At 37.8% G+C, this 15526-nt stretch overlaps 1 protein-coding gene across 1 annotated transcript in view; it reads right to left on the reverse strand.

Annotated features, from left to right (window-relative positions):
* Positions 1-15526, reverse strand: part of LOC127453811 (nuclear factor of activated T-cells, cytoplasmic 1-like) — an 85892-nt gene that overhangs the window by 3269 nt on the left and 67097 nt on the right. Inside the window, exons 11-13 of the mRNA XM_051720500.1 lie at positions 13676-13848; positions 11970-12110; positions 4442-4497 (exon numbers count right to left, since the gene is read on the reverse strand). Coding sequence (XP_051576460.1) covers positions 4442-4497; positions 11970-12110; positions 13676-13848 — 370 coding nt within the window. The remainder of the gene's footprint in view (positions 1-4441; positions 4498-11969; positions 12111-13675; positions 13849-15526) is intronic.

Below are 15526 nucleotides of genomic sequence, written 5' to 3' on the forward strand. Positions count from 1 at the left end.
AGGGATCAGTTTTAGGACCTCTGCTTTTCTGCTTATACATGCTTCCCCTGGGAGATATTATCAGGAATCATGGAATAAGTTTCCACCATTATGCCGATGATACCCAACGTTATATTTCTTCTAAACCCAACGAAAATTCACAATTCTCCAAATTAGCAGAGTGTATCAATGAAATCAAAGATTGGATGGCCAGAAATTTCCTCATTGGTGGGCCGTGCATTTAAAGTCTAGGCCTTCAGTGTGATTCATGCCATTAAGAAAACACAGTTTCACAATGAATAAGACACCCTATGCCTTTGGGCATCATACATTAGGTTGCAGCTAACTAGTAATACAAATTGACATTTCAAAAACATGTCCATGCACAAAAGCCAGAACTTGAACCGACACTTAATGCTCAAGCAAGCCTAATTTTAACTGCAGCATGACTGTTTTGTGAAATGAACGTCTCCCAAACAGACATTCAAAAATCATAATTTGATTTGCCATTCTGTTATAACCTACAGTTGTATATGAATCCCATAAGAAATAAAAGAAATGTGTTTTGCCTGCTCACTCATGCTTTCTTTAAAAATGGTACATATATTACCAATTCTCCAAGGGTATGCAAACATTTGAGCACAACTAGTTGAGCACATTTCTTTTATTTCTTATAGGATTCATATTCAAATGTAGGTTATAACAGAATGGCACAATCATAAAACAAAACATGGCAACAAAGAAAAAAATGAAATGACTCCTGTTCAAAAGTCTGCATACCCTTAGTTCTTAATACTGTGTATTGCCCCCTTTAGCATCAATGACAGCGTGCAGTCTTTTGTAATAGTTGTCTATGATTAATTCTTGCAGGTGGTATATCTGCCCAATCGTCTTGGCAAAATGCCTCCAGGTCATGCAAAGTCTTTGGTTGTCTTGAATGAACTGCACGTTTGAGATCTCCCCAGAGTGGCTCGATGATATTAGACTGCGATGTCCACTCTAGGACTTTCACCTTTTTCTGCTGTAACCACTGGAGGGTCAACTTGGCCTTGTGCTTAGGGTCATTGTCGTGCTGGAAAGTCCAAGAGCGTCCCATGTGCAGCTTTCGTGCAGAAGAATGCAAATTGTCTGCCAGTATTTTCTGATAACATGCTGCATTCATCATGCTATTAATTTTCACAAGATTCCCCATGCCTTTAGAGCTCACACACCCCCAAAACATCAGTGAGCCACCACCATGCTTCACAGTGGGGTTGGTATTCTTTTCACTATAGGCCTTGTTGACCCCTCTCCAAACATAGTGCTTATGGTTGTGACCATAAAGCTCTATTTTGGTCTCATCACTCCAAATTACAGTGTGCCAGAAGCTGTGAGGCATGTCAAGGTGTTGTCGGGTATATTGTAACCGGGCTTTTTTGTGGCATTGGTGCAGTAAAGGCTTCTTTTTGGCAACTCGACCATGCAGCACATTTTTGTTCAAGTATCATCGTATTGTGCTCCTTGAAACAACCACACCGTCTTTTTCCAGAGCAGCCTGTATTTCTCCTGAGGTTACCTGTGGGTTTTTCTCCCAAACAATTCTTCTGGCAGTTGTGGCTGAAATCTTTCTTGGTCTACCTGACCTTGGCTTGGTATCAAGAGATCCCCGAATTTTCCACTTCTTAATAAGTGATTGAACAGTACTGACTGGCATTTTTATGGCTTTTTATATCCTTTTCCATCTTTATGAAGTTCCATTACCTTGTTACGCAGGTCTTTTGACAGTTCTTTTCTGCTCCCCATGGCTCAGTATCTAGCCTGCTCAGTGCATCCACGTGAGAGCTAACAAATGCATTGACTATTTATACACACTGATTGCAATTTAAAAAGCCACAGGTGTGGGAAATTAACCTTTAATTGCCATTTAAACCTGTGTGTGTCACCTTGTGTGTCTGTAACAAGGCTAAACATTCAAGGGTATGTAAACTTTGATCAGGGCTATTTGGGTGATTTCTGTTATCATTATGATTTAAAAAGGAGCCAAACAACTATGTGATAATAAATGGCTCCATATGATCACTATCCTTAAATAAAAGACATATTTTTGTATGATCAGTCATATTTTCAAAATCAATGCCAAAATTTCACAATTTCTGCCAGGGCATGCAAACTTTTGAACACAACTTATTTTATTTTTTTGGCAATAGAAAATTAAAGCATTTACAGAACTTCCAAAGTCAGCTCCCCTGGGAAAACTTTTAGGAAAACATCTAACTGCCTGTTAAAACACCTTACAGCCATTGGTCCACGACATCAGTAGGTGTGACCTGAAACTCCACCTACTTTGTTTACATTGTTCAGTCAGTCAAGATCAGTCAAAATGAACACATCGGCATGCAGAGTTATTAGCGAGCTGGTGCAAATTTACCTACATCTGCTGGATGGAAACACCAAAATGCAAATAAATCTCAAATGCGCATAAAGTTTACTTAAAATGATTTAAAATGAGTTAATAAGCTATAATATAATCATTGAACTTGCTAAAATAAATCTACAAATGCTAAAAAACACTAAAAATCAAGATGCACAATGTAATGTGACATCATATTTCTTATTTTATTTCAGAAACTCACTACAACAACTGGTATTATTGAAGAATATACAGAATATACAGAAACTTCTGGAATCGCATGTTAATGTCATGTAAATTATTTCAATCTATTGACATTTCTAGTGTCTGTTAATAAAATTTGGGGCCTTCAAATATTATCTTGGACAATGTGGGGCCTTGGGAGTCAAAAAGGTTGAGAACTGCTGCTCTAAACTGCAAGTATTTTATTACTAAAAGAGTCACAGTGGCTAAAAATTTTTCGGAAGTGACGATTTTGGTCTTTTGAACACATGGGATGGAAACGTGGCTTTATTCGCACATTGTTTTTGCGATATTATGGTTTTTGGTATAAATTAAATTTGCAACTTGAATGGAAACATAGCTACTGGTGTTGCGTCTCACTAGTTTTCAGAGCCTCTAGTTATAAGCGCACTATTTTTATAACAATATGTCAAGTTAAACGTAGTTTGAAACTTTGAAAAACTCATTGCAAAATCCCTGCATTCTGTTGTGCTCCATCCAGCATCCTTTGTGCGCAAAAGCACATCTGTGGAAGGCTGAGCTGCCTGCTCATTGGTTTGATGTGGCATATTGACTGTACATCTGAAGCACTGACTGCCTCCTACTGCATCAATGTGGTACATCAAGATTGAATTGCTCCGATGGTAACATTCCTTTTTATGGAATTTATGAATTCACAGTCCGAGGGCATGATTAATTGTGTTAATAATTTATAAAACATACTGCGTTAAAGACATTCATTTCAATTAGGGCTGTCGATTTAACGTGTTAATTTAGTGCAAATAATTATATAACAAATAGCACATAAAATAACAATTACGCAATTAATCATCCCCCCTGATGTGTACGTAAATTCCGTAATAAAAGTACGGATTTTCCTACCATACGAGCCGCAAGTGGGCAGAGAGATCTTCCAATGTTCATTACGTATGCGAGATGGTTGTAGAGGTGATGTCAGCAAGCGAAATCACCGACTTCTTCGAGCTTGTAGAACATCGGTTTTTAAAAGCCGCGTGAAAAGGTGGCAGCGCGCCTCAAACCTCACAAGCAGTGCAGCCACAGAATGAGAACCGCTTACTGAGGAAGCACAACAGGTGGGCAGAACAACAGAATACATGAATCTTGAGATGTGATTTTAAAAGTTTTCACTACGTTTAACTTGACACAGCATCCTAAAAATGCGGTGTTTATGATGCTGAATACCAGTGAGACGCTCCAAACACACCCATCTGAGGCATGCACATGTTCATAGAGAGAAAATTAAAAATAGCGCAGACTGAACGCAAGAACGCATACTGTGAGAACTGGACACATTGACGAACTCAATGCAAAACAGATTGCTGTCAACTGTAGGCTTGTTTAATGACATGAGAAGAAAACAAACACTATATTGAGTTCTTAAGCCACTTTTTTATTGTCCAATCTATATTTTATTCATCTGCCACAATAATGCAAACTTAAACTGAATTTCAATCTGTATTATATATTTATTATAGGCCTTAAATATTATATTTATAAATATTTGAATTATGCATTATTTATATGAATTATCTTTATTTGATGTATGCGATTAATTAATTAATCTGCATGTCACGTAATTAATTCGATTAAAATATTTAACCGATTGACAGTCCTAATTTCAAAACTACTTATGTCAAAAACAGCTTCATAAGGACAGAAACAAATAAAAAACAAAATGCAATTTTTATGATCTCTCTTAATTAAAAAAAACTGCAGATGATCATCAAACATCCTGCCGATTCTGCAAGGGGTATATAAACATATTAACAGAACAGTAGATAGACTGTAAATATACAGTAGATAATGCAGAGATAGACTGATGTGACTTACGGACGTGAAAGAATCCTTGTCTACTTTTGCTTCAGTTTTCCACAAATGATGCCCATCTAGAAAGAAAGGGGTTTAATACAAGTTTTTTAATATAAAAACTAGGCATCAACTGTGTTTTACCTATGAAATCTCATATTACATTTATGTTGACATCTCATTAATGTATTTTCTTATCATTTCAACATCTGTTCTATTATCAAATAACGTTTGCAGCAACGTCTCCTCAAAATCAGATTGTTTAAACTGGCAGGCCACACTTCTGTTTCACAATTCAATGTGATACAGAAGCATTATTGCAGGGTTTAAAGTGTCATGAAACCACCCTAGTTCAGCACCAGTTGTTCACACCTCAGACTTAAAAAAAGGGTCATGAAAGGGTGAGATAGAGATGGCTGAACATCATAATGTTAGAGGAAACAAAAGCTAAGAAGTTTTGGGGCACTTTAATGTATATCAATTATAAGACAAAGTATGAACGTGTAACGAGTGAAAGTAATAGAACAGTTTGCAAATCAAAGATTCTGATATTTTGTTTAAACGTTTGAGAATGAATTGAAAGCAGTAATAGATATTTATTCTTACAAGGAATGTTTCGGGTTTAATACAAGTTAAACTCTATTGATAGTGTTTGTGGGATAATGTTGATAACCACAGGAAAAAAAAAAAAAAAAAAAATCGACTTTTCTAAAGATATCTTGTTTTTCGAACGAGTTCAGTAAGGTACATAAAGTAAATGGGTCCAATACACAAAACATTATATGTGTTATTTAGTATTTCAAATTTAAATGCCGGTAAACCCTGTAGGCTTAAATCCTGGTAAATTTCGCCCAATGTAAAAGAAAACAGAGTTCACAGGACTCTGTTTTTGATCAAGCCATTGTGTTATCCTGTCCACGATCAGACGTATGAAGAAGACACGATGGAATGTATGCGGTGTATTTATCGACTGCAATATCAACTGAGGTTCCGAACTCTCCACGTTGTTTAGTGTAAAAGTCAGCTCTCAGATCTGGGACAGGAACCGTTGTCACGTCCGCGTGTGATTTTGAATTCTCCGCTGTAATGCGATCTCACCATGGAGCCCCTCTCATATCTGATCTGCAAGTGCTGTTGAAATTGCGCTGACCAGGAACCACTGTCACGTCTGTGAGTGATTTTGAATTCTCTGCTGTAAGGAAGGCTCATGCGAGAAGCAGCACAGTGATTGGATGGAGGTGTTCCTTTACATGATTAATGTGGAGAAACGCTCAGAATCAAATGATGTATTAGCGTACTCTACTACCAGTCACAACCCAGAGTTTATGCATATACTGCACCTCATATTTCATGAAGTTTGATGGAGACTGTGCCAGCGGTTCAATGTCACCTGTGATTAGTGAAGGAATTGTTCATTTGAACTGCTTTTCTTGAATATATCAATTCAAAAATCCAACTCAATCTTACCCTTAAACAGTTATATGATGAATGTTGTGTACAGTATATGAGGTGGAGCACTGCTGCAGTACAGTATGTGCTCCTCACATGAGGGACTATGTGCTGCCCCACTGAAACATCACACTTCCACATCAACATTCAACATGTAAACATGTTTGCAGCTCACGCCACTGTCTGCCTGCACCTCTCTCTCTCTCGTTCACACACACAAGCAGGGTCGGGAGGGTTACTTCTGAAATGTATTCCACTACAGATTACAGAATACATGATGTAAAATGTAATTTGTAATGTATTCCGTTAGATTACTCAAGGTCAGTAATGTATTCTAAATACTTTGGATTACTTCTGCAGCACTGGTAGATTATTTCACTTGTTTTGACTATAAAAACTCTGTCAGTACAGTAAGACAAAATACACATGTTAAAAATACATTCTCTGAAAAACCTAAATATCTTATGCAGTGTTGTTTCTAAAACAAGATAAATCAAATTGATCTTGTTTTAAAGATTTGTAGATATTTTTTTACAGGAAAACAATAAAAAAAAATCATCAAGAATATGATTTTTGCCCTAATATCAAAGGTCTTACTAGAAAAAAGTAATTATGATCCAACGTGAATTTTCTTGATAAAGAAATATGATCGTGCCTGGTAACGTGCATGTAAAATGACTAGAAATAGCATTTTAGCTTAGCGTAAAGCTGACAATTTATACAAGGTTTATTTCTATTTCTTCTGCCCCAAACTTACTTCAAACTTACTTCTCTGTCTGCTCGTATGAATGTAACACATCATAAGAAAGTGTTTCACTGCTGTTCAAATGCACTTTGGATCGCATCATTTATATGTATAAATGTTTTCCATCTGAAAGGACTAAATATTAAATGAAACAAATGACAATAAAATGCAAAGTAATCTCTTCAGTAATCAAAATACTTTTTGAATGTAACTGTATTCTAATTACCAATGATTTAAATTGTAACTAGTGGAATACACACACACACACACACTATCTGTCTCTCTCAATCTCAATTAAATTCACTTCAATACAATTCAATTCAATTGAAGTACTTTATTGGCTTGGTCAGGGAGATCATGTGTCAGCAACTCATGTAGAAGGCCATCTATACAACATTCATTCTAGGACTCTTTAAGACACCATTTTCTTTCTTCTTACTCTTTCATTGTGATCAGAAAATCAAATGGGTCTTTAATTTATCTTTCCAAATCTTCTATGTTTTTAATGATGTTATTCTGATCAGACTTTTGGGTAGAGCTATACAGTTTATGGAAATTATTTTTCTATAGCTCTCCATTTTATATTGCCATTTCTTCTTGTTTTGGTTTATATAATAATTAAAATTTATATTCTGAGTGTGGGTTTATATTGTTTTAATGCCTCACAACAGATCCTGATTGTCTGGCTATCTGTGTTTGGATAATTTTTAGATGTTTTTCCTCAGAGTTTGTCTGTGTCTAATTTCTGTACCTGAGTGCCAGTTTGCTTTTTTGTGCTGTTTTGTAGAATATGGTATTTAAATGTCAGTTTTTAGGGTATTCCTGTGTTTTGTCAGTGGGGGTACAGTGACGTAAGCTTAGTTCCTCTTGGTATGCCCTGTAGTTTGGGGACAACGCTGGGGGTGGAGGGCAGGGTGTTGAATAATTATTTGTATTGCTATTTGTTTAAAAAATATGAAACGTAGGGGCCTGGGAAGCTCAGCGAGTACTGACGCTGTCTACCACCCCTGGAGTCACGAGTTCGAATCCAGGGTGTGCTGAGTGACTCCAGCCAGGTCTCCTAAGCAACCAAATTGGCCCGGTTGCTAGGGAGGGTAGAGTCACATGGGGTAACCTCCTCGTGGTTGCGATTAGTGGTTCTCACTCTCAGTGGGGCGTATGGATCGCGGATCGCCTCCACATGCTGTGATTCTCTGTGGTGTCATGCAGAGCGAGCCACATTATAAGATGCGCGGATTGACTGTCTCAGAAGTGGAGGCAACTGATCAACTGTCTTTCGCCATCCGGATTGAGGTGAGTAACCGCACCATGAGGACCTACTAAGTAGTGGGAATTGGGCGTGCTAAACTGGGGAGAAAAGGTGATAAAACATTTTTTGTCAGATTTACCCTTATCGAGGACTTGTTTTAACTTAAAATTTTCAGTTTTATTAATTACATGAAACATTAACTTCCGAAGGCTTGAATCATGCGCAGAGTGCTAAACTGCGCTATAGGAAGTGTAATCGAGCTTGAAATCATGATCGCCAAGGAGGAGACTGCTGTCAAGATGTACAGTAAAAAAGGAGTTTTATTTTGGTCTGTTCTCACCCATGTTGGGCCTCATGTATTCAGATAGAAGACAAAGAAAGCCTAACACAGTCGTAAAAACCTAACTCAAGCCCCCACATACCAAGTCGTATATCTTACTGATAAAAATCGCGCCAAAATCAAACAAAGGGAGTCCAAAACAGACTACAAATCCCATGAAGCCTTGCTCACTAAAGGATCGAACTCTCAACTCCTATTGGATGAGGCACACAACAGAACGTCCCTCAAACCATGACATCATCAGGATTAGAAATACCTCTGAAATGCTTCCGGGATTTACTTCCAGCAACTTTGTTCACAGTGTATAGACGCAGCTCATCGCTGCTCTCAGGTGCAACCTGATGGCACAAGGAAGTAACGTCCGACTTGAAACTGTGGCCATACAATCTCCATCTCGCTGGATGAGTTGAGATTACTCTGTGTTCAACCGAACACTCTAACGGATCCGAAGGAGACCGCCGAGCAATCCGCATCTTCATCCGTTTGCCTGCAGAAGTGAAGAGATTAAAGATTTCTCTTCCATCTTCAATCAAGTCGACATTTCTGACTTCTCCGCCAGCCCGCCGAGAATCAGCAGCCGTGCCCGCCGACAGAGCGAGGAAATGGCCTCCCGTCATCACCCCAGCCTCGAGGAACTGAGTCTGAGTTAAAGGACAGATGAACACACATTCTGCCTCCTCCTGCGATTTAAGTAAGAGGTTTACATCTGGGCAGAGATAAAATATTATAGTGTGTTATTCTTGTGTTTCAAGGTTTTTGCTTGTACAGTTTACGGACCGCCATGTCCGCTCATTATTAATACTCAGGGTATTAATTATCACGAATTTGTTTTGCTGTATTGTGGTCCAACCAAATTGGACTGTTGTGCATTTTCGCCATCGCGGGTGAGACCGGCAAACTGAGTTTATCCATTAAAGAGTCAAAGAACGCGGGACTTTTACGAGCAGTCCACCGCTTCTCTGAGTGATAAACTAACAGCTGCTTTCTCTCCCACGATCGCGAAATCGGCTTTAGGGCCAAGTCACTTTATTCTCTCTCTCGTACTAACCACACACACATGCACGCGACCCTTCACAAACATTCTGGCACACATTTCTGGCTCGTAGATAGCTTCGTGCTAAAGCTCAGCTTTGTCCCTAAGCTATCGTACAAGCGGATACACGCGGTAACTGGTAGACGCCATTGACTGGTTTCTCTCCGCCCACATTCGCGGCCATATTTCCTGGCCGGAAGTCTCGCGTGACACTCTAAACAAGAGTCACGTCCGCCATTTTGTGTGTGTGTCCCTCCTCACACACACACACACACACACACACACACACACACACACACACCCTCATGTGTTATAGGATTATTTTGATTCCCATATCTAATCATATCACTATTTAGTTTGTAGTTGTATGTCGGAAGTTTATTGACTGCATTGTATTAATTATTAATTGATATTACTGCATAAATAAACTTGGTTTATATTACCAAGAGAAGTGTTTTGGTTTGTTTTGCATACGCCTGTGTCATGCTGATGTCAGTGCTCGGATTCAAGCCTTCGTTCATTGTTTTTTTCCCGAAAATCGATATTCTTCGGATGTCGATTTTCCTAAGAAAACAATCTAATATTGAGACTGTTATACTATCTGGTTATTAGTCCCTGATTCCATGGTGGTGCCCCGTCAATGTTAATCCTTATTAATATTCTGTTGATTTTTGATAATTGATAATTATCTTTGATGATTGTTGAATTTGAATGATCAATAAGCTAGTGTTAATTTTAATGTTTCATCGATGTTAACAATTAAAGATTATCTTTGATAATTGTTGATTTAAAGGATTAAAAAAGCTAACATTGATTCTCATCAATGTTCTATTGATTTTAATAATTAATAATTATCTTTGATAATTATTAATTATTGCTAATAACCAAACCCGCTCCTAAACGTAGTGCACTACATTTACTGGAGCCCCATATGAGGTTTTAATGAGTTACATTCAATTAATTAATTTAAATATTAATTAATAACTAAAGAAATAATTATTAATTATTTCTGATAGTAACACTGATCTAAACAACCAGTAAAGCCCTACACCCAAAACCGACTGGATCACTTCAGAAGACATTGATTAAACCACTTAAGTCATATGGACTTTTGCTTATCTCCTTTTTGGAGCTTTTAGAGTACTGATTACCATTCACTTGCATTATTTGGACCTACAGAGCTGAGATATTCTTCCAAAAAGCTTTGTTCGTGTTCAGCAGAAGAAAGAAAGTCATACACATCTGGAATGGAATGAGGGTGAGTAAATGATGGGATAATTTTCTAGGACGCGATAAAAAGTAGAAAAATCTTAACCTTAAAAAAAAAAAAAGAAAAAAAAAAGAAAGAGAAGACCACTGTTGCCAAGCTTCAGGAGACACACTTATCAGATAGTAAATATCTAAAACTGAACGGAGACTGGGTAGGGAAAAAACACTCAATGGCCACTTGTACACCTGTACATTTATTTATTCATGTGATTATCTAATCAGCCAATCGTGTGGCAGCAGTGTAATGGGTCAGGAGCTTCAGTTAATGTTCACATCAACCATCAGAATGGGTAAAAAATTTGATCTCAGTGATTTTGGCATGACTGTTGGTGCCAGACAGACTGCTTTGAGTATTTCTGTAACTGCTGTTCTCCTGGGATTTTCACACACAATAGTCTCTAGAGTGTAAAGAGAATGGTGCGAAAAACAAAAAAAACATCCAGCAAGCGGCAGTTCTATGGACGAAAATGCCTTGTTAATGACAGGGGTCAGAGGAGAATGGCCAGTCTGGTCCAAGCTGACAGGAAGGTGACAGTAACCCAAATAAACATATGCTACAACAGTTCTAGGCAGAAAAGCATTTCTAAACATACAACACGTCGAACAATGAGGCAGCTGGGCTGCAGCAGCAGAAGACCCCTCTGGGTACCAAAACTGTCAGCCAAGAACAGAAAACTGAGGCTGCAGTGGGCACAGGCTCAACGAAACTGGACAGTAGACGACTGGAAAAACGTCGCCTGGTCTGACAAATCTGGATTTCACAGATACACAGATTGTAGGCCCACTGCAGCCTCAGTTTTCTGTTCTTGGCTGACAGAAGTGGAACCCAATGTGGTCTTCTGCTGTTGTAGCCCATCCGCCTCAAGTTTCAACATGTTGTGCAATCTGAGATGCTATTCTACTCACTACAATTGTACAGAGTGGTTATCTGAGTTACCATAGCTTTCTGTCAGTTTGAACCAGTCTGGCCATTTCCACTGACCTCTCTCATCAACAAGGCGTTTTTGTCCACAGAACTGCCACTCACTGGTTGTTAATCTACTGCTTCTAATGTGAATAGAATGTGGCAGAAATTTATATTATTTATAGTATATGCAGTGTGGAGCAAATGACAGCTGCAGTGCCAGTGACATCTTTGTCTTTTCTATAATTCATATAATAAACAAAAAAATACAAGAGACTGGAAAATATTGGTAAACCATATGTGGCCGTAATCATTTATTTATTTATGTTCCATCAGTCCAAACAATATTTTATGCTTATGAAGGTTATAAGGAAAATACTGTAATGGAATGTTATGTGGAAATCCTTGTCATGTGGCCTGTGAGGTATGAATGAAACTTCTGCATTTGTAAACATATTTGGGGTAAAAATAATGTGTCTTATTTTGCACCATATGTGGTCTCTGGCAAATTCTGCTATTTTAGACCAAGGTGCAGAGAAAAATAGAAATGGAAAAGACTTTACCTTGAGTTTTCTCCACAAACATCACCTTGGAGTCAGGCAGGAAGTTGTGTCCACTCAGGAGCATCGTCCGGCCTCCAGCAGCATGGCAGCAGTCTACACTGTGTTTCTCCAGCAGGGGCAGCTCCTGTGCTGAGCGCTGTGCTACAAACAACCAAAAACAGTCAAAGAGAAGCCATAGCTTCACCCAGCCAAATCCCCATCTGTCCCTGGGTCTCATGTATAAACCTCATATAGGTTTCATCCTAAGGCCAGAAACATACTAAACAAACACTAATGCAAATACTTGGCCAATACATTCCAAGCGTGTTGTCCTGTTGAACACACTTAATGAGCATTCCTGCGTTACTGTGGTGGAAACAAACCTCAGTACTCAAGGAGGCGATAAAGTTTCTTCAAAGTCTGTGTCATTAAACCGCATGTGTTATTGTTCAGGTGCCTAGCTATAAACATGTTGACAGTCTACCTAACTTTACCAAACTTGTTTAGCAATATGACAGTAGTTGACCTGTAAGAAAAAAAACTTACCACTGAAGAAGGGTAACACTTTACACCATTGTTCCCTTTGTTAAGGGTTTATAAAGGGGTTTATTAATTAATAATAATTAATTTATAAATACAGTATAAATCTTTGACGTGATTATAACAACATGCATGAGAAGAGTGACTTTCATACATACTTGTCAAATAATGAGCCATTTTACCTCAAATGTTATAAATGCTTCATAACACTTATTCAACATTAGTGACCTAAGAAAATGCAAAATGCAAAAAAATCATTCTGCACATATTTAAGTATGAACAAGTGTATTTATTAAGCATTTATAACATGCAAGTTAAAATGTTCACTATTTGGCAAGTATTGCATGAGTCACCCTTTTTATTTATGTTGTTATAACTGCATATCAATGATTTATAATGCATTTGTAAATTATTATTAGTCATTAACAAACCCTTTTATAAACCCTTAACAAAGGGAACATTAATGTAAAGTGTTATAGCACCCCTCGAGGCAACATTGACAATGCAACATGTACATTTATTGCTTTATGATTTGCGGCCTCACGCATTTTGGAATGCAACAACAAACTAAAACAAACTTGCCTAGCTAGAAGCTTCAGCATTCACGTACTTGTGTAGAGTATACTTAGACTAAAGTATGCATAACCACAATTGGCAAAATGTGTGTATGCACAAAAAGTAATGTAGTGCAGTACTGTATATGCCACCTTTGTGAGGATGAACTGTACCAGCAAACCTATTCAGAAAGTGTTAATACAATCTAAACGGTTGGCTGCTGTGAAACTTCCAGAAGTCAGGGTGCACAAGTTTTCATCAGTCCACCAGGAAACACAAGGTTTTGTTTACAAGTAATTAGCCACAGGATGTGGTGTCATTTGTGAGGTTCTTGGCGTAAAATCTTTAAAAGATATTCAGAGTTTTGTTTGAGGCACTTGGCAAGAAAACTAGAGACAGAACTGCTTTGCTTTCAGGATTGTGTTTAACATTATGTTAAACAATCAGTAGATTCAGTACTTATTTCATTTGGATGGATGGTATCCACAAAGTCTACACAAATACTAATTTCTTCAAACTTGAATGATGGTGATTTTATATGCTCTTCCTTTTCTAAGTAGCCAGATTAAACTACACTGTGGCTGGGCAACACTAGGTTGAGTACAGGACAGAAGTAGACACAGTGTACTCACAGCACTCAATGGGGCTGGATGCCGTTTGAAGAGACACCGTTCTGCCGTTGGGTTGACTGATGTGGACACGAAATACCATCCTCACACGAGTGTTCTTACGACCGATATCTGTTTCTCCCTTTCGCAGCTCGATGTCAGAGTTACGCAGTTTCAAAATGCCTGCGCAGTCAATTCTGTGGTAGCAGACATGGAAAAAGACAGATACAGCAACCTTCAAAAGAAGGCTTCTGTGAAATGAAGAAGAAATTTCTCCAAACTTTTGTAGTAATATTGAAAAAAACAAACAAACATTAGCTTATGTATACATACTGTATACTATTACAGTATCTGTGACCTGCTCCAGAATTTTAAATCACTTTGACCTAGAGACACTTTTTGAGAGTTGTAACGGTACCATTCCAAACTGTTGTCGAGATATGATTATTTATGGAAATTAATTGGTTAATTCCATTGCTCGAATCTGATTGGACGACTGAAGCGTTTCAAAGAGTGCTGATATAGGATTTCAACTGTACTGGGACACTGTTTGTATCACTCCACTTGTATTTGTGATGTTCCAAACCAGAGTAATGAGGTGGAAATTTTGATTAATCGCTGTGAAATTACACATTTATGCCGGGAAATGGCAACAAATGACCGTTTTTTATATTTTGTGAGTTTTTCATTGAGAGAGAGAGTCTGCATTGTCTGTCAGTGAGCGGATTTACTCACAGTCAGAACATCTGTATTTACAGATCCGTTTTCTTTGACAGCGAAAGACTCCTTTTATACGCATGGAAAATGTGGTTCTCATCAGGAATTGGATGTATGCTTGGTTAAAATGATAGACAAATGTAAGTATTATTAATCATATTGGTCAAGTAACACACAAATCATGGCTAGTATTAACACTGACTTTATCGGCCTTCCAGGTTAGGCTGTGGATTTTTGTACGCACTTCACTTCTGCTGGCCAAAATGTTTATGCTTTTAAAATTGAAAATCATTTATTGTAACACAAAAAAATTTTCAAATTATTCTTCAAACTAAATGAAAATATAATCAAAAAACGAAGTGGTCAAAAAATCCTATATAATCACCTCCCATAAAATTCAAACATTTTACCCTCTCCAACTTCTTCCACCAGCCTCTTTAGCAGTGACTTAAATATCACTCTATGACAACAGGTGGGAAAATATTTATACAAATTATATTGTGAATACAATTGTAAATGGTAAAAATTGTTCTTAGAATTACCACTCTCACAAAAATTAGATAAGACATTGCGCACGGTTATTGTGCATTGCGCTGTGCCTAGTGCGGTCAAGAAAATAGGGCCCTTAGGATGAATCACTGTTGCTGTAAATATATAGAGCAGTGTTGGGGAAGCAACTCATAACTTAAAGTAGCTAAACTACAGTCAAGCTACTCTTCTCAAAATAAGCTACACTAGCTATTAACAAAAAGTAGCTAACTACATTGAAGCTATTTAAAGTTGAAAATAATTTTAGATAAACAACAATAGATGACATTTAAATTTGCAATTAGAAGTGTCTGAATTCAATAAAGTATACATTTATTTTAAATTTAATTTTGTCATCCCATTTGTTTTACCATTATGACAATTAACCATGGTTTCAATATAGTAATATTGCAGTAACCATAGTTCAACCATGGTTCCCTATCTGTCACTCACTCGACGTTGTGTCGATGTAGTGACACTAGGGGGTCGCACTTGTCAGCCCCAAACACCTCTGATCTTTGAGAAAAGGCCAATGGGAATTGGCGAGTGGACTTTGCACGCCACTCCCCCGGACATATGGGTATAAAAGGAGCTGGCTCGCAACCACTCATTCGGATTTTCTCTTTGGAG

The sequence above is a fragment of the Myxocyprinus asiaticus genome, chromosome 16 (genome assembly GCF_019703515.2).
Source record: "Myxocyprinus asiaticus isolate MX2 ecotype Aquarium Trade chromosome 16, UBuf_Myxa_2, whole genome shotgun sequence".
Taxonomy (NCBI): domain Eukaryota; kingdom Metazoa; phylum Chordata; class Actinopteri; order Cypriniformes; family Catostomidae; genus Myxocyprinus; species Myxocyprinus asiaticus.